This window comes from Brachyistius frenatus, unplaced genomic scaffold, assembly GCF_029030835.1.
Source record: "Brachyistius frenatus isolate BFR_SWC_R1_liver_20210118 unplaced genomic scaffold, ASM2903083v1 Contig_103, whole genome shotgun sequence".
In the NCBI taxonomy this organism is placed as follows: domain Eukaryota; kingdom Metazoa; phylum Chordata; class Actinopteri; family Embiotocidae; genus Brachyistius; species Brachyistius frenatus.
The window spans coordinates 16,579-41,760 of NW_027210702.1; the positions used below are offsets into that span (position 1 = coordinate 16,579).

A 25,182-nucleotide genomic window follows, 5' to 3' on the forward strand; every position below is an offset into this window, starting at 1 on the left:
ATATAAATAGTAAAAATGATTTATCATCAGAAATAAAATTGGCCTGCGTAACTCAAACGTTCAACAGAACCAGCTTTGGACGAAATAAACCTATTCTTTGAGTTGGAAATAAAATCCTTATGATGTTGTTATTCATCTATAATATATTCGCTTTATCCTGCGAAGCAAAAGAAGCCACGTACTCCTCAGCGCCAACTTCCCCCGGAGATTCAAAAAGAACAACAAACCGACTGAAACACGTGGCACAAAATTTAAAACTTTTATTTGTGAACGAATGAAATGGACCTGTGCCTTTCTATCTTAAACAATACTAACTCGAACGCAAGGACAAAAAAAAAAGAAGCAAAGCAAAAACGTGACAGCTGGTGCCAGAGCAGGCGTCGCGAGGGGGCGGGGCTTAACCGGAGGAGACTTGTGGGTGGGGCATGTCCACAGGAGTTTTCTCCTCCAGTGAAGCCGTCCAACAAAGCGATGCGTGCTGCTGGTTTAAGGGTCTTTGAAAATACAAAAATATGAGCTGGAAGCACAGGATGGGTGTTGTTTTTTTTCCGCCTGCTATGGCAAACACAATCCTAACGACACCGGGAGGTGGAACACAAAAGGCAGGCTTCAGTGTCTCGTTTCATACAAGTGCTTTAACTTTAAAACTCCTGCTGACTATTAAAAAAATATCACCTTACACCAGCTGTCAAGTATAACAAATAACACCATAAACAGTTTTCATCATATTGTTAATTAAAAAAAAGAAAAGGGAACACTATGTTTCATAAATGCACCGTGGAACATATTTTCCACCCCGTTTGCTTGTCCGAGCGCAAAATATGTTGTGAATTTATAAAGATTTCCGGGGAAGAAATTGGCCAAGTCTCCCTTTTAGGTTTCTATCCACCACACCAGCGACGTCCCTTCACATTAAGAGCGACTCACGACTCAACTCATCTCTTCACAAATTCACAAGTGTCTCCGTCCCGAAGCTCCTTCGAGCCAAACTGGACCGGTGGAGACCGAAGCTTAAGGCCATTTTAATTCATTCACACTTCTTACGTGAGACAGTAAAGCTGCTCTCTAAAAAAAAAAAAAAGGACCCAAACAATGTGTTTTTTTTTGTTTTTGTTTTTTTTAGGGAAAGGACGGGATGGGTGGCATCCCGAGTGTTTGACTGTCAGTCACCACTGCTATTATTACTGAGGTAGAGATGCGTCCCAGGTCGGGACCGATGTTTTCATAAGCTCCCCGGCCAGAGAGGTGCCAGGCCTCAGCCTCCACACACACACCAAGTGTGTTCGGTTACACCAAACACACCGGAGACGGGCCGAGGAACGTCGTTTCAGCGTTCCTCCGCCGGTCCGTTTACTTTCCTCTGGTCCCTTTGTGAGCCGGCAGGCAGAGAAAACCATCTGTGGTGACCGGGAATGAAACACTGGGATGCGAGAGGGGAGGAGGGGGGGAGGAGGGGAGGAAACGCACTCAAAACACCAATTAGCTCATCTTCATAATACTTTTTAAGCTTGAGGACGATAGCTCAGTGGCACAAGCTGATTACACGCTATCCTATGACCTCGGCGTGTAAAAAAAAAAAAAAACTAACCAAAAAAACAAAAACGTCCCTTTTTTCACCTTTGCTACATTCGTTCGTCAAAAACCCACCGAGTGACAAGTCGGCCGGCTCCGTCCTCTACGAGGCTCACTTCAATTTCATTCCCAGAAAAAGGACCTTCTTAAAAAAATCTGGAAATATTGATACTCGGCCTGAAACGAAGCCAATAAAATACTGCGGTGTAATTTCTTATACAAAATGTCCCTTTTCAAATATAGTTTGAATTGTGTGAATAGAGTGAAATGACGTCAGCTCATTTCTCTGAATGATAAATATTAGCACATCTAGCACGTGATATATGTTGACATGATTTAACGATATAATTTCTCCCTAAAGTCGCAGCCCGGGATCAAACTCGGCCTCCGAAAAACAAGGACATCGTCGGTAAAACCAGTCAAATGAAAGCCAGAGGGAGAGAACTTACAAACAAGAGGAGGACAGGTGATCTTCAACCGAACACATGGATTCATACTAAAGCTTTTGCATACACGTCATCAAGCAAAACAACAACAAAAAACAACAACAGAAGTAGCTTGCTATGGCCATGTTTACTCAAAATAAAAAATAAAAGAAATCCAATTGCTTCCATTTTGGTTAGTTGCCCCCCCCCCCCCTCCACCCCTTTAAGGATGAACGACGAGCCTTTTCACAGTGGCTCCGTATCAGGGAGAGATCCAGACTTTAAGAGAACCGATGTGGGGGCAGGACTTTGGCAAAGTTTGACAAAAAAATAAAAAAATAATAATAATACTAATTTCTAATAATTGCCCGGGAGATGATGAGGGAGAGTCGGCGGGATTACGAGGACGGCGGCATCCGTTGTCCATGAAAAGAAAAAACAACAACAACAAAAACAACCCCAACGACAACAAGAAACCGAGCAGCCGTTAAAGGGGAGAGTTTGGGAGCAGATGCCTCCTCGGGGGAGAGAGGCGCCTCTCACATGGACTCGAACTCGTCGATGCGCTGCTTCGTGTTGCCCGATCGGATCTGGCGCAACGTTTTGTATTTGTCTCGGCCCGCTTTCACGTTCTCGGCGTGAAGCACGTCGTTCTGCGTCTTCTTGGTTTCGTCTCTGGCGTCGGCCAACTCTGAACTTAACGTCTGAGGGGTCACAGAGAAGAGAAGGGAAAAGGAGGTTGAGAAGGAGGAGGAGGAGGGAGGAGCAGCCAAAACAAACCAAAAGAACAAACAGGAAAAGGGGAAAACCCAACAGGAGGGTGATAAGAGGACATGGGGGAGAGGGAGGGGGGGATGAGACACAAAAAAATAAAATAAAAAAGAAACAGGACAGAGCAGAAGACAAACAAACAAAAAAAGGGGAAATCAGCCTAATTTTTGTAAATAAACATCTGATTTACACAAAGCCTTTTTTTGTGTGTCGTTAGGTCTTTAATGAGAATCACTGACGAGTAAATAAATCCGGCCTTTAACTGAATGTAAACACAGAAGCAGGCGGCAGCGTTTCTGTCGGTTCGTCCGCGGCCTGTTTCTCCAGCGTTGTTCTTTGAGGGAAGCCAAACGAAAGCTCGACTTTGCATTACTTCTAGTTTTGTTAAAAAAATTAAAAAAAATAACGGTTTGAATTTTTTGAATTTTGTTTTTGCCATAGCTTCAGTACGAGTCCTGGCCTGTGCTGTAGTCAAGCTTAAACAGCCTTTTGGATATGAAGTTATAAAACACATGTTATTTGTTTGCTTAGCAGAACGTCTGCTTTAAAGCCGGGCTACAGAGGAAGCCAGCACCTCTCCTGGTGAAAGCGGGAAAGAGAGGGATGCCTTATCTTACCCTGATCTGCCATTGCTTGGCTGGTGTTTCTTCTTTGCAACAAAACTGCTGTTAGAAAATAATATAATCTCATTGTTATGACGCAAATCTCTGTTGGTTAAATGATTAACGAGATATTGTTATTAAAAAGAGGTGGTTTCTGGGTTTTCAGGGGATAATATCACTTGTTGAATTTTAAATTAAATGAACTTTATATTTCAACAGTTTTGGATATGGGGACTGAAAAGGAAAAATGTCCGACTCGCCTCGGAGTCTACATTTAACCCGCGTGCAGACATTTTTGATGGGAGACCCCAGAAGGTTTCGGACCCGTCGCTCTCACCTGCAGCTGCTGCTTCACCCTCTCGTTCTTCTGGGCCTCGGTGACTCGCGCCTCCTCGCTGCGGAGGTCCATCTGGCTGACGCCCTCGTTGGACAGCTCGGCGCTGGCCTCCGCGTGGTTCTCGTCCTGCTCGTCGTGCTCGCTCTCGCCGTGGCCGCCGGGAGGCGTCGGCATCACCGTAACCGCAGTCTTCAGCTCCTCTTTGGTCTTCTCCAGGTCCTCCTGGGCGGACATGGCCTGTAGGTGAGGACGCGAGGAGACAAGAGACTCAGATATGATCGTGACTCGTCTCCTACAGACCCGATGTGTGATCCTCAGAGGCTTCTTTCTGCATCCAGTACGACATGGCGTATTTATATAAAACTATAAATTCAGACTGTGTAGTTTCATTATCAACTGATATTAAATAGCATTCAGCTCATGTAGTGTAATAAATCTAAATTCTTTGGAAATAAATAAAGTTCCTCGGTTACAAAAGTGAGAGAAACACAACTTCCAGAAGGGAAATAATTTCCTAATAATAATTTTTTTCTTCCCCTACTTTATGTTTTATTATAGAGTTGAACCAGATTTCCTCCTTTTTATCTCCTTTTGAAGATTACAGTGACGCCAGCGATAAAGACTGCAGTACCTTGTTCTGCCACTCGGTGGCCTCGTCCTCTTTCTTTCTCTTGGCTTCTTCCAGAAGAGCAATCTTTTCTGTGAATTCAGCCAGTTCAGCAGCCTGGATTATAAACACAGACACCGATGATGTAAACACAACAACGTACCATTTTAAACACTCATCTGAGTCTTTTTCAAACACGCCAGAGTCTCGTACGTCCAACAACTTCAAACATCAATGTCCACGTGTAACGCTGTGAAACCCACCAGTTGCTCTTGGTTCTTCTGCTGGTCTTCAGCCTGCTTGGCCAGCTCTGCCTTGGCCTCCTCGGCTGCACGTCTGTCTCTCTCCAGCCGCTCCGCCTCCTCCCGGGCTCTCTTTCGTTCCTGCTCCAGCTCCATGGCCCGGCGCGTCTGCTCCTCCAGCTCTGTGGAGGCGCCGACACACAAACGCCAGCTCCAATTTTTGATTTTTCAACACAAATATCAAATCCAAACCTCAGCATGATCTCTGCTGGCGAACAGCGGGGTGCACTTACAGTCACGTTACGATTGCGCAATTACGTTGCGCAATCGTATAACTGTGTGAAAATACTCCGTCGGCTGTGAACCCAGAGAGATGAAAGAGCTTCAACTTTTCAGTTCACTCTGGTTCTATATGCGTGATGAAGAGACATAATTGGCCTCGATTTGGAGCCCTTGAGAGATTCTCTAACTTGATAGACAGAAGGAGGGAAGAGGGAGAGGCGGCAGCAAAGAGAAGTGAACAGATGGATGGATGAAAAGAAAGCTGGGCACCTTTCTGGGCTCTCATGGTCTGCTCTTCGATCTGTTTCAGCCTCTCCATGAGCTCCTCTTTCTCCCGCTCTATCCTCTCCTTCTCCTTCTCCGCATGCTCGCGCTTCTTCTTCTCGTTCTCCAGCTGCGCCCTGACGACATTTGCAGACACGAGTGTACTTCCAGTGAGAAACGCACATTTTGTTATACGCTTGCAACAAATACAAAGAAATACTAATAACTAATATTCGGGTACTCCCGCCCTTCATGATGTGTGTGTGTGTGTGTGTGTGTGTGTGTGTGTAAAAGAGGCATGAGCGCCCTCCTGTGGAGAAGCTCTACCGTATTAGGCACACTTAATACTAATGTACTGGATAAAGATAATAAAGTTGAACTTTTGTATGCGCTACCTCTCCATCTGTTTGTGGTGCTTCTCCTCCCGAGCTTGAGCCTTCATCTGCTGCACCTCGATGGTGTCGGGCTTCCTCCTCCTCATGTACAACTCGTGGTTACCCATGCACAGCGCCAGAATGCGCTTGTTGATGCGCAGCCGCGGTGCATAAAACACAAAGTCCTACGAGATATAAAAAAAAAAAAAAAAAGAAGGGAGAGAATCACAAAAATGTGAAGCGTTGCTGTAAAAAGCCTGAAAGTAAGATATTTTTTTGACTTTGATGAATGTGACACTCACAGGTGCTTTCTTGTCGATAGGTTTGATGACGAACTTCTTGTCGTTGAAGGAGATGTTTCGAATCTCGCTCCAGGGGAAGCCAATCTTTGGTGTCAACCTGGAAGAAATGACAAATCGTGGTCGATGATGTGCTCGTCTAACATATGATTTAACACGGTTGGTTGCAGCGTGTGTTATAAAATGCCACCAGCAGATGGCGCCTGTAGGAGCAGACCAACTTGCAGGAAATGAAGAGTCTGTTCTCAGGTTTTTTTTTTATATAAGTGTGACACAGCAGGAAAGACTGAATACAACTTACAACTCATTTGCTGCCAAGAGTTAGAGTGACAGTGAAGCTCTCTGATGAGGAATAATAAAAAAGGGAAAGGGAGGAAAAGAAAGTAACCCTCGCTATCTTGCTCTTGCCATATTTCTTGCTTCCTTCCCTTGTAACCTTGATGAGGGAAGAAAGATGTCAGCTGGGATGACCTTAGATAACAGACACAAAGGCAACACAGGACGGCAGCGAGAGGAAATACTACAGGAGTGGTGATTAAGTCTGTCCGTTCTTCCACAAACAGGGAACAAATCTCTGAGCAGAGAGGACAGGAAAGACTCTCCGACAATGGAGAGACACTCTTCCTTTCTCCACTTTTCCCTCAGTTTTCAGCTCTAAAAATATCTTTAGTTTCCTCTGACCTTGTTGAACATTGTATGTCTGTTGGTATCCGTCTCTCGCAAAGTCAGAAAATAACACATCTAACGCAACTTCATTTATCTGATGAGCAAATATCAAATGAGCAGATTTGTTTGAGATAGTTTAGAGTCCCTTACTTGTCCTCGTGTTCGTAGATGTTGAGGCCCAGAGCGTCCACGCCCAGCCACAGCTGTGTGCCTTTCTTGTTTTTGATCTCAAAGTAGTTGACCCCGTACATCTCCAGATCCTGGGCGATTTTAAGATATTCCATCATGGAGTCCTCTCTAGAAAAGCAGGAGGGATTACAAATATTTTAAACCACAAACATCATATTTGTGAGATGTAATCAAATCACACACTGCAGGTTAAGGTAAGTCGTCACTCTGAGGAAACTCCTGTCATGTCAAACAGAAATCTGAGCTGAAAACAAGTGAACTCAGCTATAAATTAATATCCATCCATCCATAACCGTCTCTGATGAAACGCAGCACAAACTGAAGCTTCATGTTTTATAAAAAAAAAAAAAAAAGTCCAAAATGTCTCAGCAGCAAAAAATTTCTCTAATGATGGTCCTGTGTGAACACGACACGGCAAGTTAAAAGTTAACGCCGATACAAACGGTCTTCATCTGAAACGAGGGGAGACTGATGAGGACGGTTGGACACTCACCGGAGCATTCCTCTGTGTTCTTCATGCCAAGTCTGTATCCTGTCCTCCCATTGCTCCTTAGTCAGCTTGTGTTGCTCCAGGACTCTGTGCACACACACACACACACACACACACACACACACACACACACACACACACACACACACACACACACACACACACACACACACACACACACACACACCTTTGTTACTCATGTTGGGAGTTTTCCATTATTTCCTCTTGAAGAAGCAAATCTTTTTGACATTCCTTCAGGTAAACGTGTGTGTGTGTGTGTGTGTGTGTGTGTGTGTGTGTGTGTGTGTGTGTGTGTGTGTGTGTGTGTGTGTGTGTGTGTGTGTGTGTACCTCTGAGGCAGCAGTCTGTCGTGGGTGAGGTACCCAGCCTTGTGCACATCTTTGCTGTAGTCTCCGTACTTGGCCTGGACGGCGTATGAACCCAGTAACACCGCTGTTTCTGGAGGACAGTAGTTCTCGTCGTTTAGGAGCGCCTCCTTCACCTGCACGTTAAATAGGAATTCATCAACATGCTGTTCAAATTGTGTTGTTGTTTTTTTTGTGCCAACAGTGTGCAGATGTCACCAGTGTCTGGTTACCTGCAGGAAGAAGAGTTTCTGGGTGATCTCTTGGATCAGCTCCTCTGCGACGTCCTCGGGGAAGAACTTGGCTCTGAACTTGAACTGCAGAGGGTTCTCTTTCTTCACGTCTTGCTGGGTCACCTGGACAATAAAGACGACATTATTATTGTCATCATCATCTACCCATCAATTAATCAGAAGATTAACTCAAAGTCTGTGTCAAAGCTACGTCTCGGCGGAAAGCCTTGAAGGAACAATGCAACAAAAATTGAAGAAATATCCTAAATATATTTTAAATACTTAATTAACCAGCTTGTCAATGAGAAAGTAAAGATACTACAAATTTGAGCCGCCCTTAAAATAAAAATAGATTCATGAAATAATAGAAAAATGAATACTGATGTATCAATACATGTCAAAAATCCAGTATCCATCTGGCTATAGCCCATAATAATAAGCAACTTAATGGACTGAACTAAACAAGCATAGTCATCATATAACACTTCTGCAATGTGGTCATCGTTGGTCCGAACAGACCTTCGACATCTGGTGACACATGCTGGTGGGCTGGGTTCACATTTATGTGCAGTTGACGCTCCCACACACACACACACACACACACACACACACACACACACACACACACACACACACACACACACACACACACACACACACACACACACACACACACACACACACACAGATACACAAAATAGTTTCCATTGGAGCCCCGCTTGTTAGAAGAAATCCTGTAATGGATCATGATGACAGCACAGCACTGGGGCAGAGCGGCTGGAGGGCCTTGACACACACACACACACACACACACACACACACACACACACACACACACACACACACACACACACACACACACACACACACACACACACACACACACACACACACACACACACACACACACACACAGTCCTAGTGGGGGTGTTAACCCTGCAGGGTGCGGTGGCCTAAGCGCAACAGGAAGCCAGTTAAAAGAGCACACGTGTTGGTGCAGACCGACGGTGAAGCTTCGAAGGCAAATAACAAACAACAGAGACCGAGCACCAAATGTGAAAGAGCAAAATCCTGAAACAGCCGACGGGGCGTTTCAATAAAAGAAAAGCGGTGCGTGTTTTGGTAGCGAGGACAAAAGAAGAGGATTAAAGGGAGACTGACCTTCTTATTGAGTTTGAGCCATGTGCTGTAGCCTTTACTGTCCACATACTGTAGGCCGAAGAACCACACTTCCCGCAGACCCACCGTCTTCACCACCTGAAGTCAAAACAGAAATGAATCGGCATCAAAATTACCTTCATGACAGTTTCTCCTCTATTTGACAGATTTTCACAGGACAACAAGCTGATTCTTTTTACAACCCACAACATTATTACTAATAATTTAGAAAGCAATGAAAAATTGTAGCATAACATCATTTTATTGTCTTACAAGCATGTAGTGTTGCAGTTTCTCAATATAAACTATGCAAGTCTGCAGTTCAAAGTTGTTGTTGTGCAGATAGAAGCGTCGTATATTACTTGTTTTGAGTGCATGGAAGCACATGATTTGCCTTGTGGCTGACTGGACGTTCGGCTCCAGTGATTTTCTTTTTGGAGTAAACAAGAGTTTATGTAGACTTTTTTTTTCTTTTCTTTTTTAATTCGCCATCTAATATCACTTTAACAATGTTGGGATCAAAAACAAGATTGGAGGTTATATTAATTACGCTCACCTGGTCAAAGAGCTGTTTTCCTGTGGTGTTCGGCTGGATGGCAAACTCCAGCTCTGCATCCATGGTGGTCACACGGACGTTGATCTAGAAAACAACATTTCAGTATCATAGAATTTAGTAAGAGCAGATCTACAAAGCCTGAGTGGCATCCAACACTAGAGAAAAGGGATAAAGATCAGGGACGGTGGACATGGCATGTCCCACAGATCGACCCTTGAAGCAGCTTGGACTGACTTAGTGTGTCTTTTGAAGTGTTTATTGATTATGTATTTTTTTAAGTGATTGCTTTAAAACAGGGTAAATAGTAACTTCTCAGGAAGTTCATTTTCTCTGCATTCAGACGTTATCGTGGAATAAAAAGAAATGAAGATAATATATAGTAGATTTTGGCACCAAAACCACATGCAATTCATTCACAACTCTTGCTCAGCTGAGCCACCATATCGCAGGAAATTACAGAATTCCTATAGAGGACAATAAAAGAAGACGGTTTGCTCCGAATGTTGGCAATGACTCAAATCCCTTCTGTCCAACTGTCTCAGCACTCTGCCAGGGGGACAAAGACCCACTTTTGGGGGCAGCAGCCGTCTACTCGAGGACCTCTGGCGGGGTGGAGCAGAGGAAACAACTCAATCATTGGCTGGGCCTCGCAGCAGCTGATGACATGACATAGAGCCGGGGGGGTGGGGGGGGGCATCCGGCATCCTTCCTCTCAAACCTACTCGTGCACCTCAGTGGTGGTTAACAACACCGAGAAGGCGTGACAGAAGGAAGCAGCGTTGTGCAGAGAAAAGCAAGGAGCAAACCGAAAGGCAGAGTGACTACCTCTGAGGTTTAAGTTACCGTTAGCTTGCTGTAGATGAGTCTACCGTGCAAAGAGGGAAAGCAGAACTGCTTACTCAGCATTTCTCCCCTTCCCCGTCTCCTCTCTCGGTTTCTTTCAATATCCCTGCAATGAATAATCCATGCAACCCGTGTCCATACAGCACATAGCTGGACTCCTATGTGCCACATGGAGCTCGGCCCACAATGCATCTGTCTGCCTCTCATTAATTACCCATGAAAACTTACAGCACTTTATCTCCACTATAGATACTGTGCATGAACTCTCCTGTGTGGCCACACGATGACGAATGTGTAACAGTCCACTTATAGAACGGGATTAAACTATATCCCTCGTGTTCAATAATTTGACCTGCTTAAGGCCAATTTTTATCAGCTTCACATGAAAAGATGAAGTGTTTGAGTGACTAAACGATTGTATTTTGCTTTTCTTCTGGGTACAATTTGGATTCAGATGCTGCATTTAGACAAATGTTGTTTCCTATTTGAGCTCCGATGTCTGTGGCGCGCTCATCCACATCGAGCAGGAAGGAGCAGTTATCTGCAGAGGAGGTAAAAATCACACCTGAGTGAGGAGGAGATGAATAACCTAACCAGGTGATGAAATCTACATATGTTTTATTTTATTACTGCAACTACAAAATTGTGCCTGCTCTGCAAAAAAAACAACAACAAAAATCCTATTGTGCATAATTACACCAGGTGTGTGTGGGGGGAGGGGGGGCACCGCCTCCCATCAGCAATCAGCTGTGAAAGAGCCAACCTTTTGTGGTACAAGTGTGTGTGTGTGTGTGTGTGTGTGTGTGTGTGTGTGTGTGTGTGTGTGTGTGTGTGTGTGTGTGTGTGTGTGTGTGTGTGTGTGTGTGTGTGTGTGTGTGTGCCAAAACATAGCAAAGAGACGGGATGCCGTGTGGACCAGACGGTCCTTTAATCCTCTCTCCTGCAGAGAGAGAGAGGGGGAGGAGAGAGAGGAGGAGGAGGAGGAAGAGGAGGAGAGGGACAATAACATGCCAAGGATCTGACACAGCTAATCACACACTCGGACAACTGAGACGCCTCGAAGGAGTGACTTTTGTAAGCCTGTCCTCAAACTATACTCTCTGTCTGCTGACTCCAGACACACCGACCGGGCAGCTCCACAGTTCTTAAAAGGACCGAATTACTGTCTTTAAAAACAGAGTCAGACCAGTTTGAAGAAAGAGCTGAGGCAGCAGATCTACTAAATGATCAGATTTACACAACTTTTAACAGAAAAAAGCAGAAAATCCAGGTGTTTGTTAAAGGCCACGACGCCATTTCAGTAAGTCTTCCAGCCGTTTTGTAACCTGATGAGCTTTAAAAGCTCCTAAAGGCACAATGCAAACCTTTAAAATGATCATAACATTGGATGTCCACTTGATGAGTCAACTTCCAGTCTAGCATTGGTCCAACACGTCTCAGACGCAGCTCAAACACCTCAAGGAAACATTTTAGAAACTTTAATTCAACATTAGAAACTTCCCTTTTTCTGACACACGGGAACATTTCCTCGATTCAATCATAAAGTTAAATAAAATGGAAACCTCCGGCCATATAGTGGAGCTGTTGCCAAGGGAGCTCCACAGCAACACCATAATCCAAACACACTCTTTGAACGGGCACGGCACCAGTTTACATACATTTGAAATCTACTTAAATGCTTCACAGACACGGTGGTACGACCGTCTCCAAACACAGGAGGGTGACGACCAGGGTAACGACAAGGCCTGCAAAAATGCACGTTTGCATTTTCTTGTGTACTTCTTTTATTACTTACTTTTTGTTTGTTTTTGGTGGATGACATTATGGGATGTTTCTAAATCTCCCCCCCCCTCTCTATTTCAACTGCAAAGTTGGGTTCTCACTCAGATTGGCTCCTTGTTAAATGTGCAGCTGTTTAGTTACTGTAAGCTGTTTAGAAGAGCTTTGCTGAGAGAGGTCTTAGGAGACACACACACACACACACACACACACACACACACACACACACACACACACACACACACACACACACACACACACACACACACACACACACTTCAATCAGTAGAGCTGCTAATCTGGGCTGCCAGCAACTGTCTGTGCCTCTGATTAACCCCCCTGCAGAGTGAGGCCGTCCTGGGAGGGAAGGAGGAGTGAGAGCGGATGAGGAATCACCACTACCTACAAACAAACATTCATCCTTTGGGAATCTGGGAAGCAGCTCTTTCAGAGGATGGGGAAAAAAAAATACACACATCCATGTCGCATTCAGTGTCGTACATACATGATACAATCACTGCTTTCCTATCTTTTTAAAGGTCCCGAGGAGCATCTATCAAGGACAACAATAAATTCCCACTTCCAAATCTTCTCCTTCTCATTTATCTATTACTCCAAAACATTTCAGTTGTCTAGTGAAACTTTGCTGCTCCTTTACTTCCACAGAGCCAGGATGTTGACACAGACCGCCCCCCCATACCCCCCAAAGTACACAGCAGGCCCCCCCATCTCCACCAAACAGGAAAACAGCCACAAGCTAGGAAACCAGCGAGGGTCCTCTTCCCATCACCTCATAATCCCGAAGCCCACAGAGAGCATCAAACAGATAAGATCTTTTATGTATTTGTGTTTTAAACATAAAGAAACTCAACTTCTTTAGCTGGTTTAATCTGTGTGTGTGTGTGTGTTTCTGAATAACACTTAACTGATTTATTCTATTACCACAACCTCAACCATTCAGCCTGCAGCAAATCTATGTGGAGGTGAAAGCAAAGCTGTGGCACCTCCAAACACAACACAAGAGGATTTCAGTGAAAAAGAAACCACGTTGTTTCTCTTATTTAAAAAAAAAGAAACTTTGACAATCTGTAACTGAAAAACCAAATTCAGCAGCAACCTCAACTCTCGCCGAACAAACGCTTTGCCACTCCACTTTCTGACGTGGTCACGGGTGAACACTTGACATTCAGACACGCAAGAGGCTCTTCCAAAAGTTGTAATGTCTGGCAAACGTTCCTGCAGAAGGTCATGTCTGACTGGACCCCGCTCAAGCTTCCTCTGTGTGTTATGTCAGTGTCTCCCTGCGACAAGCTGCACTTTCTCCGTCAGATACAGTCACAATCGTGGCTCTCAGCAGATCGGCCCTCTGAGCCATTTCTGGGACACGGGTGAGGGGGGGGTGTGTGTGAAGGATGACAATAGTGCCTGGCTGTTCCTCCTCCATACGTTCCCAAACCCCCCACCACCCACAGACACCCAGACAGGAGATGTGCTTCATTTGTGGTTTTGGACTGGAGGCCTGTTGTTTTCATTTTCTTGGAAAATGTCTGATGCAATATTCAGCAAGTCCATCTCGAAAAAAATCTTTCCAAGTGACGAAGGTAACGTAAGCTCGGTATCGATTTAAATAGACCAGAATTAGTCGACTAAAAATAACAGCTGTCATATTTTAAATACTCGAAGTAACAAGCGGGCTAGACACTCTTCGTACACAGGAAAGACGAGGAACGTTTCAGATAAACCGGCAGGTTCAAAGTGTCACGGGGTTAAAAGTAATTTTAAGATCAAGAGAAGGTGAGTCTGCATGTGGGAAGAAAGAGAGGTGAAACTGAAAGTAATTCAGTGGAGCTGTCAGGTTGATAAACGTAAAGATAAACGAAAAGTAAAGCAGGACGACAGCCGTCATCGTGAACTGATCCGATGTAGGTCCAAAGTGAACTGAACAAGTCTGCGGCCTTAAAAGTGATTTCAACCGCAGACTCGTGCACGAGCTCTTCCCGACTCTACTTCATGGTGACAACAGTGGGAAGCAGACAGACCATGAAGGCATCAAATCGGGTTTTGTTTTGGCGTTGTTCACATCTTGAGACTCTGGCATGCTCTCCACCCCTTTAAGCAACAATGGCTGCAGTGTTGCAGTTGAAAGGGCCTGTGGGCCACTTCACACTCGGGCTGTTGTTTACTTGGAAGAGGAGGACGAGGAGTGGGAGCAGCCGTGGGGACGAAGCTGCCACATTTCCACCATGTTCGAATGTGGCTCTCGGTAGCAGAGCGGTCCGACTGCGAGGACAAACTCAGAGAGCATTTCTAAAGACTCAGTTTATACAAGCAGACTCGGCAGGAACAAACACTGTTCATCTGTCTGATTCATATCCCCAAACTATTTGTTCTTCTTCTTCCATCAAACAATCCGATTCAATTAGCAGAGAAAGTGTTGAACTCAAAAGTTTTCTTTCCCGGCTTCTCCTGAAACTGCGTTTCTTTAAATACCTGCACATAAAACCTGTGCGATAAAAAGCCACTGACATTTGAATGCTAACCGTCACCCCGCTCCTTTCAGCCTCTTACCGGTTTCGGCATCTTGGCTTCCTCTTCTCTTTTCACCCGAGAGCTGAGAGGATGAAACCCGTCACGAGACGGCAACGACACCTGAAAGGAAAAGAAACACGATGAAGGCGGGTGAACCACCGAGAGCAGCCGCCTACGTACGACATTATTCACTCTTGTTTTGAATATTGTTTGTAACTGATTTGACAGGAAACAAAAACAAAACAAATGAATCGCCTTTCTCAATCTGTTAATGACTACAAGGCACGGAAAACCTCAGACTGCCAGAGGCATAGAAAAGTGGTTTTAAATTCAATCCCAACATGCTCTACCACTTTGCTTAAGTGTACATACGGTAACTATTGCAAGAGTGTACGTGGGTGGAAACTACTTTCAACACGATTTCTGTGGAAGAGAACAATCACAGTATTGTGTACCGAGTCGTGGGAAACTGTAAAGTGATCACAATCGATTAATCTGCTTATAAAATAAAAAGGTCTCTATGACGGCGCACGCCGTTAATTTGGCCCATCAAACCTACTAAAGTAGATGTCTGACCTCGCGTTGAACTAGAAGACTCGTCCTGCCAGACAAAACAAGATAATTACAAGACAATCAGATTTCATTGACTTTGCTGATCCCTCCCTGCTGTGTTTTCAGCAACGTATAGTTTTACGAGACACCCAAACCTGAAATAGTTTGGTAATACGATACTGAAACCACCCCGGGGAAAGAAAAAAAAAAAAGAGTTCCTCTTGTGTGGACATGTCACATGCTGAATCAGATCCAGTACGGGTGGTGTTCTTGGGCACCGTCCTTCATACCGATGGATGAAATCATAGGTTTCCAGACATCTTAGTGAGTGGTAATGTCTCAAGTGTCTTTTTTTTTTTTTTCCATTCAAACTTTTCTCAGATGATGTCACCAAAAACCCAAGATAACGGTCCAAAAAGTGCAAACAACAACAGCTACTACTGCATAGATTAAGAATTAATAAACTCATATTATATTACCATATCCAAACCAAAACGTTTAATTCAATACTTTGCATTTTGCTGCTAATAGTTATAATGCAGCATTATCATATTGCTATTTTAGTCATTTATCTATTTGCGTTTAATTTGACAGCACACAAAAAAAATACAAAAATCGAAATCTACTATTTCTACCCTATTTTTTATTGTGTAAATTGAAGGATAATAATGTAAATAGTCACTTATTGTGTCAGTAAGGACATAAATGTTCAGAGAAATTGTTCAGTTAGCAGGACACGCCGGATGAAGACGTGCCCACTTGTGGATTGTAAATTACCCGCCGAGAGTCAGCTGTCGTTACTTTGAATTTCACCACAATTTAAACAAAACAACGTGGAAAAATATCAAACTGTAAATAAAATGTTTGAGGCGTTAAAAGGCCAATAAATAAATAAATAATTTAATAAAAAAAAATTTAAAAAAACAGTTTGTCACGAACGATAGCTGCTGTTTAAAAATACTTTTCACGAAGTCAAAAGCTGACATCGTTTTTATTTTTATTTTATTTTTAGCTCGGCGCGTGCTCGTCCCGTTATTTTGGACGAGCACGCGCCGAGCTCGTGAAGTTTTAACGTCTGAAAAATGTTATTTCGCCCCCTAAAAAAAAAAAAAAAAAAAGGAAATATCGTGATAAATGGTGGGTTAAAACTACGTACGGTGCTAGTTTACGGGTACCGGTCGGCCTTTCCGTGATCTTTGAGTCGGTCGAGCACGAGGTTATCTAACTTGAAGAGAAGCTCATCTTTTTTTTTTTTTTTTTTTTTTAGGGAGAGGCAACTCACCGGGGGACGACGTGGAGAAGCACCGGGTGTCTTCAAGCGTACCGAAATGGTCAGAAAAGAAAGAAAAAAAAAACCCAAAACAATCCGCCGTAGTCCTCTTTCCTCGTTTACCGGAGACGAAGCCCCGCGGACGTATAGGAACCGTGGAAGTCTAAAACAACCGTAAGGCGATTTGGGGTGCTCGTGTGGAGCCAGCCGGAATAAAATACTACGACTTCCGGTCGCAACTTTGAAAATAAAAGCTCAAAGACTGTTCTTGTAAAAAGTATTAAAAAAATAAATAAATAAATGACTGAAGCTGACGATGCGTAATAATAATATAAAGACGGAAGAAGGCATAATTAATAATGAAAACAAAAGTCCCACCACCATTTACTGTAATCTGTCTCTAATGCAGCCATAGCATTTCTGCCATTTAAAATAATTACTTATAGGCTGTCTTTAGTTACTTCAACTCGGAGCTAGAAGTTAAAATTATTTCTGGTTGACATGCTTTTATTTTGAAGAAGGAAATGCCACATTTCCGGGCGGGTCTTTAATTTATGCCTCACACTTGACGCAGCTAATTGTGGAGCTGTACAATATGGCTGTCAGCAGCCGAAGAGTGAATTCAAGATATGTATGGGCCATGTAATGTGCCATCAAGTGTACGATTTGTACCAGAGTAAGACTGGACATGTAGGGTTGCTCATACCTGAATGCAAATTGCAAATACACAAATGCATTGTCATTATTTACAGAGCTAGTCTTTGTAATTTTGAGGTTAGATCAGTGGTAGAGCTCCCCACTCTGGAAGTTTTGTTTACATGGCGTAAAACTGCATACATCCAATCAAATCTTCAGCATATAGTCGGTTATTTGTTGGATTGACCAATCAATGCATAAAATCCAACATTTGGGGGAAAAGTTTGTGGACAAAAACCCAAGAAGATACAACTTTTAGTTTTTGTTATTACCTTGTATTTGCGGATACCTTGGAGTTTTCATTTTGTATTAAGTGTTATTATTGTTGACCTTTGTGTGCCCTTACAGGGAATTGCCCTTAACCATGTGGCTTGGCAATCCTTACGGGAACTCGACTGTAAGGGAACCGCCCACCTTGAACCATTTACGGGTACACCCTCCGTGAACTGCTTGTGTTCCCTGGGCGGGGCTCGAACCCATGTCATCATGACGTCGTTTCCAGCTCGGGGTCGTAGACCGCTGGAAGTCTCTTCGGCATCCACGGCAGGAGAAAATGTTTCATGGAGTTCACACAGAGCTTCCAGTGGTTAGCACTGTTGCTAAGTAAGGAGATCAGGGGTTCGATTCCCCCCTTTTGCCATGACTTTATTTTTTTTTAAAAATCAGATGTTTAGGGGCTTTAGGAGTATGATAAAGCCGCCAAAAATGCAGTAGTTTACAGAGAATAATAATAATAATCCCTTTTGTGTTAAGGCCTTATTTTAGACTGATATGTAATAAAGATCATTTTAATTCCCTTGTTGGTTTTGTGATTTTCACTTTGTTAACATCCTTCCCTCCCCAGCAGCTGCAGTTCCTGTTGTTTTGTCACTTCAATAAAATATTTTGTTAATTTGGAAACGTGTCTCTGTCTTCTCTCGGTAACGAGCCTGTTATTATTTTAACAGATTTAAGTAAAAGCTTTCCTTAAAAGATTTAATGTTCATCTTTTCACTTGCTGTTTATGTACTAAAAAGAAGGTCTCAGCTGATTGATAATAGTTTATGCAGCATCAGCGCCCCCTGGTGGTGTTAAGGCATACATACTGTTATAACGGTAAACCAACAGAACCTCTGTAAAATGTCAGCTTTGTTTGCATCTTTGTCACAGCCACTGGAAAATTAATTATATATATATATATATATCAACTCTTCTAACAAACTAAATATGTTGTGTGGACTCATGTCTTTCGTTGCACTAATGTATTCTACCACTAGATGTCACGGTGTCCTTACTGTTAGCGTTGTAGAGTTAAAACAGGAGCAGGTCATAGTAAAGTGTTTTGATGGATATTTTCACATTATGAGATACGTACTTTGCAGTCCAGCTGATAAGGAAATAGATACTGTTGTATGTGGGTAACACAAATCCAAATGTCCAGCCCGGTCACCTTCACATCTGCCCTGTGATCAAAGAGACAATTACGCCCCACATTTGATATTAAGAGTTCTTAAAAGCTTCAGGAAAGATTCCTGAATGAAGCCCTGATCTGCTCTCCTTTCTTTGGTCTCGAGACAAATATTCACAGCAAATTGAAACTGAAAGTATGTTTTGTGGAAAATACAAAAGCACTTGAAAATCTGTTGACTCCTTCCTTTCGGCGGGATCTGGACATCCCCCTGGTCAGGCCACAACAGCAAACTTGGCTGTTAGAAGTGTCACATTGTGTTGCATGTGGAACTTGCTTTGGTCTTCATTTAGCCTGGCATATCACCACGTCACAAGATCTTCGTCCATATGACTAAAGGCATGCTGCTCTATTGTCAAAGCAGTGAAAGGAGCTACTGTCTGAGGGGAGGGACTGGTAATTGGATGGGGAATTGGTCCGATTTGCTTTGATTGTTCTACTAGAAGTCATCAGGTGTGTGTGTAGCTGTGTGTGTGTGTGTGTGTGTGTGTGTGTGTGTGTGTGTGTGTGTGTGTGTGTGTGTGTGTGTGTGTGTGTGTGTGTGTGTGTGTGTGAGGGTGTGATAAAAGGCCAGACTAGATATTGATGCACAAACTCCACACACAGGAAACGGCTTCAAATTCATAACCTGACATCGTTTGGATCAGATTTTGACTCGATATCGTGGCTAAACGGATCAACTACAACTACACATAATAGGTGTATATATTCGTCTGAGACATTTCCTTAAATATCCACCGATTGGGGCTTTAACTCAGATTACTTATCACCAAATGCTAAGATAAACTGCTGCACAGTTCAGTTTAATGACAAGATCAAATTTGCGTCTGTAATGTTGTTAACACCGAAAGTACGCTGAGGACAGAAGTGTGTGTTCGGTACACAGAGGCACGGACGTTGTTACGCAATAGCCAAACTGCCTTCAGTATTGGCCTGTGTGTCTCTTCCTTCCTCCCCTCCCCTCCCCTCCCTCCCTCCCTCTCTGTGTGCTGCTGACCAAATTAAATGGATAGTTCATCAGTGTGTTATTCCTGCTGTGCTGTCACACCTGAGTCCACTGCTGCAGTAAGCTCACGGCTCTTCACTGGGTTATTATTATTATTTTTTTCAGCTGCAGATTGACTCTTCTTGTTGTAATATTGATCTTTTTTTCTTCTATCTTTTAGAAGCTGTGGTGTTCATGTGAAGAGGAGATTCTGCTGAGTTTTTGTGTCCAGGCGCGAGGATGGGACAATACAGCTCTGTGCCAGAAGCCCTGGAGCAAACGCTGGAGGAGCAGTCGCCAGGCAGCGGTAAGGAAACTCTGAGATGTCTGTCAGCTTCCTACTGACACAAGCTTTTACTCCCGATTTGCTTTATGTGTAACTTTAATCTTAATCACATATCATGTCTCATATTTCATCTAAGGTTCAGTTTCTGGTCGGGGAATATGTCATACATCCTCTATCTCTCTACGCTAGATTCAATAACGGCAATAAATCCCCCTAACAATTGGTCAGTTGATTATATTTGGATTGTGATTTGTAATTGTCCAGTTGACTTGGTTTTCACTGTACACATTAGTTAAGAAGTGATGACGGCAGTCTTTAAAATTACAATATATTGAAAATTGGGGTAGTCGTGTATCTTTTTTTTTTGTGGGATTAATTAATTAAGAATCTAAAATCAGAAAATAAAGAGTGCTTTCAAAATGCTAAACTTCACTGTGTTCTGCCAGTTTCACGAGACGTGGCTTCCTAACACTCAGCGCTCATGAATCCTCGGCAGCAGGTGCTTCAGTTCGTCAACCGGGGCCCATTTCACAAAAGAAATTTGACAACATCTGCTTTACATGCAGACTGAAAACTCTGCCAGTGTCTCATCTCACAAATCATCATCGCTGCTAAATTGCAGTTCGACTCCAGTGCCCCTAAGTTGCAAATTTGATTAAATAAATTCCCCCTGGTTTTTAAAATGGGATTCGGTTCCAGGTGTCTTTCAGGAGGTTCCGGCAAAACCAAGGAGTGATTTAGAGAGCTAAGGAGTAACTACATTTGACTTACCGTCATCATCATCATCCACTCACAGCGCAGACCGCTTACGAGAACATCTGCAGATAAACAACACAAATACGAGATTTTTAAGTGAGTGTTTTATTAATGTCAGGATATTTTGCGAGTTAGATTCACGACACATCCTGTCTGTCCGACCAGTGGGAACACTGTTAGTTGTAAAGCTGTATTTATCTAGTTTTCCACTCCTCTTTACATCAGTGCTTTTACTTTACACAGCTACCAGTTATATAAAGTACTTTATTTAATGCCGACTGAAATTTGAACTTAAAAAAAGCACCATATTTATGTATGTTGTTATCCATGAAGTCAGGTTGATTTGAACTGACTTTCTCCATGATGTGTCTGTGCCTCAGCTCAAACAGACAGGGTTGTAGTGCACTCAGTGTTTACCCGTTTACTGACTCCAGATATGATGTTCTTTAGGCAGCGTTGCATGAATCTACACGTCGTGCTGCCCCTGCATGCTCCGCTTTAATGTGCAAGTTCCTTTGTTCCTCCGCTGCGTCTCTCTGCAGCTCGAGGTGAAATACTTTGCCACCGTTGCCTGAAAGACAGCTATAAATAAGAGCAGTATTAACAGATTTGATCAGTATTAAGTAGTATCATCATTATCGTTCCACAGTTTCCAAAAAAGGGCACCAAGTTGGTGAATGGGCTAATTCACTTTGTTGTCAGTCTGATTAGGTTTGTAGCCAGTTCGGAGATGGAGGGCACCGGTTTTGATCTTTTGCTCTGTGACTATTCTTCTTGATTCATTAATAAATCCAATTGTGCAAAATGCCACATAATGAAAAGCGCATGACCACCTTTGCGAGGTAGCGAACCTTTTGAAGTTTAGATTGGGAATGTTTGTGTGATTGTGTGAGGATAAATGAAGATAATGCGATAGTATAAGGGAGGTGGAGACCTTTACGGATGGCACCAGTGTAATTATAGTTTTCTTCCTATAACCAGTAAAAGCCCAAGAGACGTCCAAACCCACCGGTGCCACAGTCAGAAGCTCCCGTTGGGAAGTCCTCGACTCCTTCATACATACAAATCCCTTTTAAATGATTACGAGATTGTAGAGTTTGGATACGCGAGGTTTCTCAAAAGCTTACAAGATAATGTGGAATATGTCAAGATAACGACATGGTGCTTTTTTTTTTTTTTTTTTTTTTACCAAAAAGCTGAGTGTGTATTCAGTGACTTTTTCTGTTGTAAAATCATCCATAATCCCAGGTGACTACAAACCTCTCTCCCCATACGTTCACCATACTTTGTTTCAGGAATATTAAACATAAGGATAACATCCCGAAGAACACGTCTTCCACCTCGTTGTTGGTCAAGCAAACTCTCTGTTTCCTCTTTATGTCCTGTGAGGTCAGACACGTGCAGATATGTTGTAGATAAACACAGTCAGCAGATCCAGTCAGTCTCCAGTTGTGATGTAGAACAAACACAAACACAAGTATGATTAGCTGCAGGGGGATTTGTGTCACAGCCCACCCTCCACCCCTCTTTTCCTGTGATAAACACCGAGCCAACAAGGAGTGAGATAAATAATCACACATTCAGAAGAAAACAAACAAACAGCCTAAGTGAGCAGAGGGAGAGGAAGGCAGCTGGAGGAGGATCAAGATTTAGTATGAGACATACTCTAAAAAGCAATGTCTCTTTTTGAGTTAATTCAAGAAGGCCAGGAGGTTTTGTCTGGACTACTTCACAGTCTGTCGGTTTCTATCAGTCTGCTGACTCGACAAACAAACGACAGTCGGAGCCGTCGATCGACCTGGAGGAGAGGTCAGTGTTCGTCTGTGTTCTCTGGTACTTTGTGTGAGATCTCAGTCTCATTAGCTGGACATTATTTAAAGTGTGCTGTGGTCCCGTCTCTGGTATTTAAATCAGTGTGACAGGATGACTGGACAGGATTTCCTATCACCACAGGGGGATCCCCCCACTGCTGAGCCTTCACCCCCCCATTAGTCAAACATAATAGAAGAACCTCACTTTTCATTTTTCTGCTGATGCTGCAGTTTGTCTGCAGTAGTTTGAGTGACCTGGAATTTAAACCACAAGGGGAAGCATACATGAAAGGCCACAGTGTTTACATTTGCCGTTTCTTTACTCAATGCATTCGGCCAAAATATGAAAAAATACCCAATACCAGAAATATCTGTCAATCAGCTGCACACTAATCTGACAGTAAACCAATGTACTGTCAAAATGTATAATATTTTTGAGCTCAGCAGAGCAGCAGGGCCACCAGCTGCCACTTTAAGGTGCACTCTTTGGTGTTTAACCTTAGTAACTGATTTACCTGATATCACCCTCTTTACTAGTTTATTGATAACTTATGTCTCAACATGTTAGCAGAATAAATAACTGCTCATCAGTTCCACGGTTGACGGACAAATAAGACAGACGAGCAGAATTTCAAGAGAGAGAGAAGAGCAGCCCGTCGTTTGCGTTCATTATGTTTTCCAGCTTTTGCTGCGGTCGACGAGCAGCAGAAAGGAAACAGAATCACAAACTCACCCAGACTAACGAAGGTGAGCGGCGTTTTCATGTCAAATAAACGGCTTACGCTACTTCTGGGACCTCGTTGAGGCCGGCAGCGTTTCCTCTGGTCACACTTGGTTGAGGGGTCAGTTGCAATGCACATGTTGGTCACATGGCACAGTTTAATCAGTACCTGTGAACAAGGAACCAGACAGTTCAGAGCATTTATCTGAGGTTGATTTTGAACTCCTTTATGTCATAAAAACATCTGACTTTTGTAGAGTTGTGATACTGGAAGTTGAAGCTGAGAACTTTGCCTCAGATTTGACAGTCCTTCCCTAAAGGAGATAATCTACACTAATAAACCATGTGCTCAAATGCAAATCACAGAATACTGGAGATATCAGTGTAATCTTTCCAACACAATCAGCGATGAAGCTGTGATGATGTGATTTGACATCCGATTCAAGACTTCAGTCAGTATCTCAGATCTGTGCTGACATTCAGGTCTGCTTCAACTTTTAGAGCAATTATGTGGTTTTGTTTGCAAATCTTTAGGAGACATGACCTGTTTTAGCACGCAAACACCACTCTTCAAGTTTTCTCTTTTTCTTTTGAGAACTTGATAATACATGACGTGACTTGTAAAGATGGAAATTAGTTTTGCAGGCAGAAGACTGTGGTTTGGCAGCAAATGGAGACACAAAGTGAGAGCGAGCTGTGGGAGGTATATTAGTGTATCGGTCTCCGCTCTGATAAAGGTAGGCAGCTTTTCATTGCTGAAGGGAGGGGTGGAGGAAACAGAGGTGGTGCAATCTCTCAAGAAACGTTGACAGGTGTGTCTGTGTGTGTGTTTAAGACGGGCAGACGGGGAGGGTTTTGGAAACGCACGTGAGGAGAGCAGTGTTGTTCTCTTTACCTGTGAAGACGAGGACGGTGAGGGAGGAAGAGGAGAGTGAACGGGGTGGACGGGATGAAGGAGTGCACGGGAGAGCAGGACGATGGAGGCGAGAGGTTGGTCTGTATCCCGGTGGAGGAGATGGAGAGCTACTACAGATACAATCGCTGCTGTCTTCTGCTGCATCGTGAGTTTCACAGAGGTGTGCACGCCAGTCAAAAACATCACAGCTGCCAGCTAATATTAGATAGTTGCCGCTGTTCTGACTTGTGATGAAGCGTATTGTTATTCATCAAATATTTGCCTGATGTCAGTTTTGATGTGTGTGAAAGATACGCTTCTGCCTACGTCTCTTAGACAGATAACTTGACTCAATGATGCATATTCTCTAGAATATGTGCAATATTTAAGGATGCAGTAAAGCGTAATCTAGTGGAACATCCTTGTGAGTAAATTAAGTTCAATAAGTGATGTAAAGTGTATAATTGAGGACGGTTACTCTTGCTTTCTGGCAAATGTTTTTAAGTGGTGCTCGTTATCCACATGACCATCACATGGACTTTTCTACCCTATTATCCTCTGTTCCTTCATATATTTTTGCTGAGTTTTTTGTTTTGTTTTTTACAGCAGTTTTTCTGAAAAGCTGAGTCATGATAATGTGGATTTCTGTTCCTCAATGAATGGATTCCTTTACTTTTGTTTTTCATGAAATAACTTTCCTATCAGGTCGTAGATCTTTTCTCAATTTTGAATTGACTCTTCAGATTTCTCTACTGTTCAGTTCAAACTAAAACTACTTGCTTCCTACTTTACTTCCTTAAAACCCTCGCAAAAATATGTGCTCCTCTCCTTTAAAAAATGCACATGACAGACATTTAGCCAAAATTAAAAAAAAACAAACATTTGAAAACGATTCTCTTTCCTTTTGGTTCATCGACCTTGTAGTTCATGTGCTTGCAAAGTTAGTTGGGTAATTATAGATGAACTCAGCTTGGCTCGCCCTTCCTCAGACTTTCACACTATCAGTTTCACACAACTGGTAATCTTCCCAGCTGTTTGAACAACTTGTGTACCATAAAAATAATATTTGAGCTTCTATTCAATTTTGCTGGTCAAATAGATGATTAATTTGCAGCTGTTTATTCCTTCTTTATCCACATAAAGGATATAATGGAAAATGGATCACAGAGAATATAAAAAA

General features: G+C 43.0%; 2 protein-coding genes across 3 annotated transcripts in view; one reads left to right on the forward strand and one right to left on the reverse strand.

Moving 5' to 3' along the window:
• Positions 1–245: 245 nt before the first annotated feature.
• On the reverse strand, positions 246–16,564 carry LOC138628632 (radixin-like). Of its 2 annotated transcripts, none has more exons than XM_069711774.1 (15): positions 16,418–16,564; positions 14,623–14,703; positions 9,433–9,516; positions 8,880–8,975; positions 7,719–7,841; positions 7,471–7,622; positions 7,124–7,207; positions 6,592–6,738; positions 5,779–5,875; positions 5,498–5,661; positions 5,109–5,239; positions 4,578–4,738; positions 4,339–4,431; positions 3,708–3,944; positions 246–2,701 (listed from the first exon to the last, which is right to left on the reverse strand). In XM_069711774.1, exons 2-15 carry the CDS (start codon positions 14,632–14,634, stop codon positions 2,537–2,539), a joined length of 1,746 nt encoding a protein of 581 aa, XP_069567875.1. In that variant the 5' UTR covers positions 14,635–14,703; positions 16,418–16,564; the 3' UTR covers positions 246–2,536. The 2 variants fall into 2 exon arrangements, with proteins under 2 accessions (XP_069567875.1, XP_069567874.1); XM_069711773.1 differs by lacking the exon at positions 246–2,701 and adding an exon at positions 2,857–3,433 and having other exon boundaries at positions 16,418–16,504.
• A 7,310-nt stretch (positions 16,565–23,874) lies between these two features.
• Positions 23,875–25,182, forward strand: part of mcf2la (mcf.2 cell line derived transforming sequence-like a) — a 35,204-nt gene continuing 33,896 nt past the window's right edge. The window contains exon 1 of the mRNA XM_069711867.1: positions 23,875–24,168. Coding sequence (XP_069567968.1) covers positions 24,057–24,168 — 112 coding nt within the window. The 5' untranslated portion in view covers positions 23,875–24,056. The remainder of the gene's footprint in view (positions 24,169–25,182) is intronic.

Bases quoted from the DNA above. Each gene is read 5' to 3' on its own strand.
- LOC138628632 (XM_069711774.1), bottom strand. The intron at 8,976-9,432 runs GTGAGCGTAATT...TTTTGACTTCAG, and splicing joins GAAAACAGCTCTTTGACCAG to GTGGTGAAGACGGTGGGTCT. The intron at 5,240-5,497 runs GTAGCGCATACA...AAATGTCGTCAG, and splicing joins CACCACAAACAGATGGAGAG to GGCGCAGCTGGAGAACGAGA.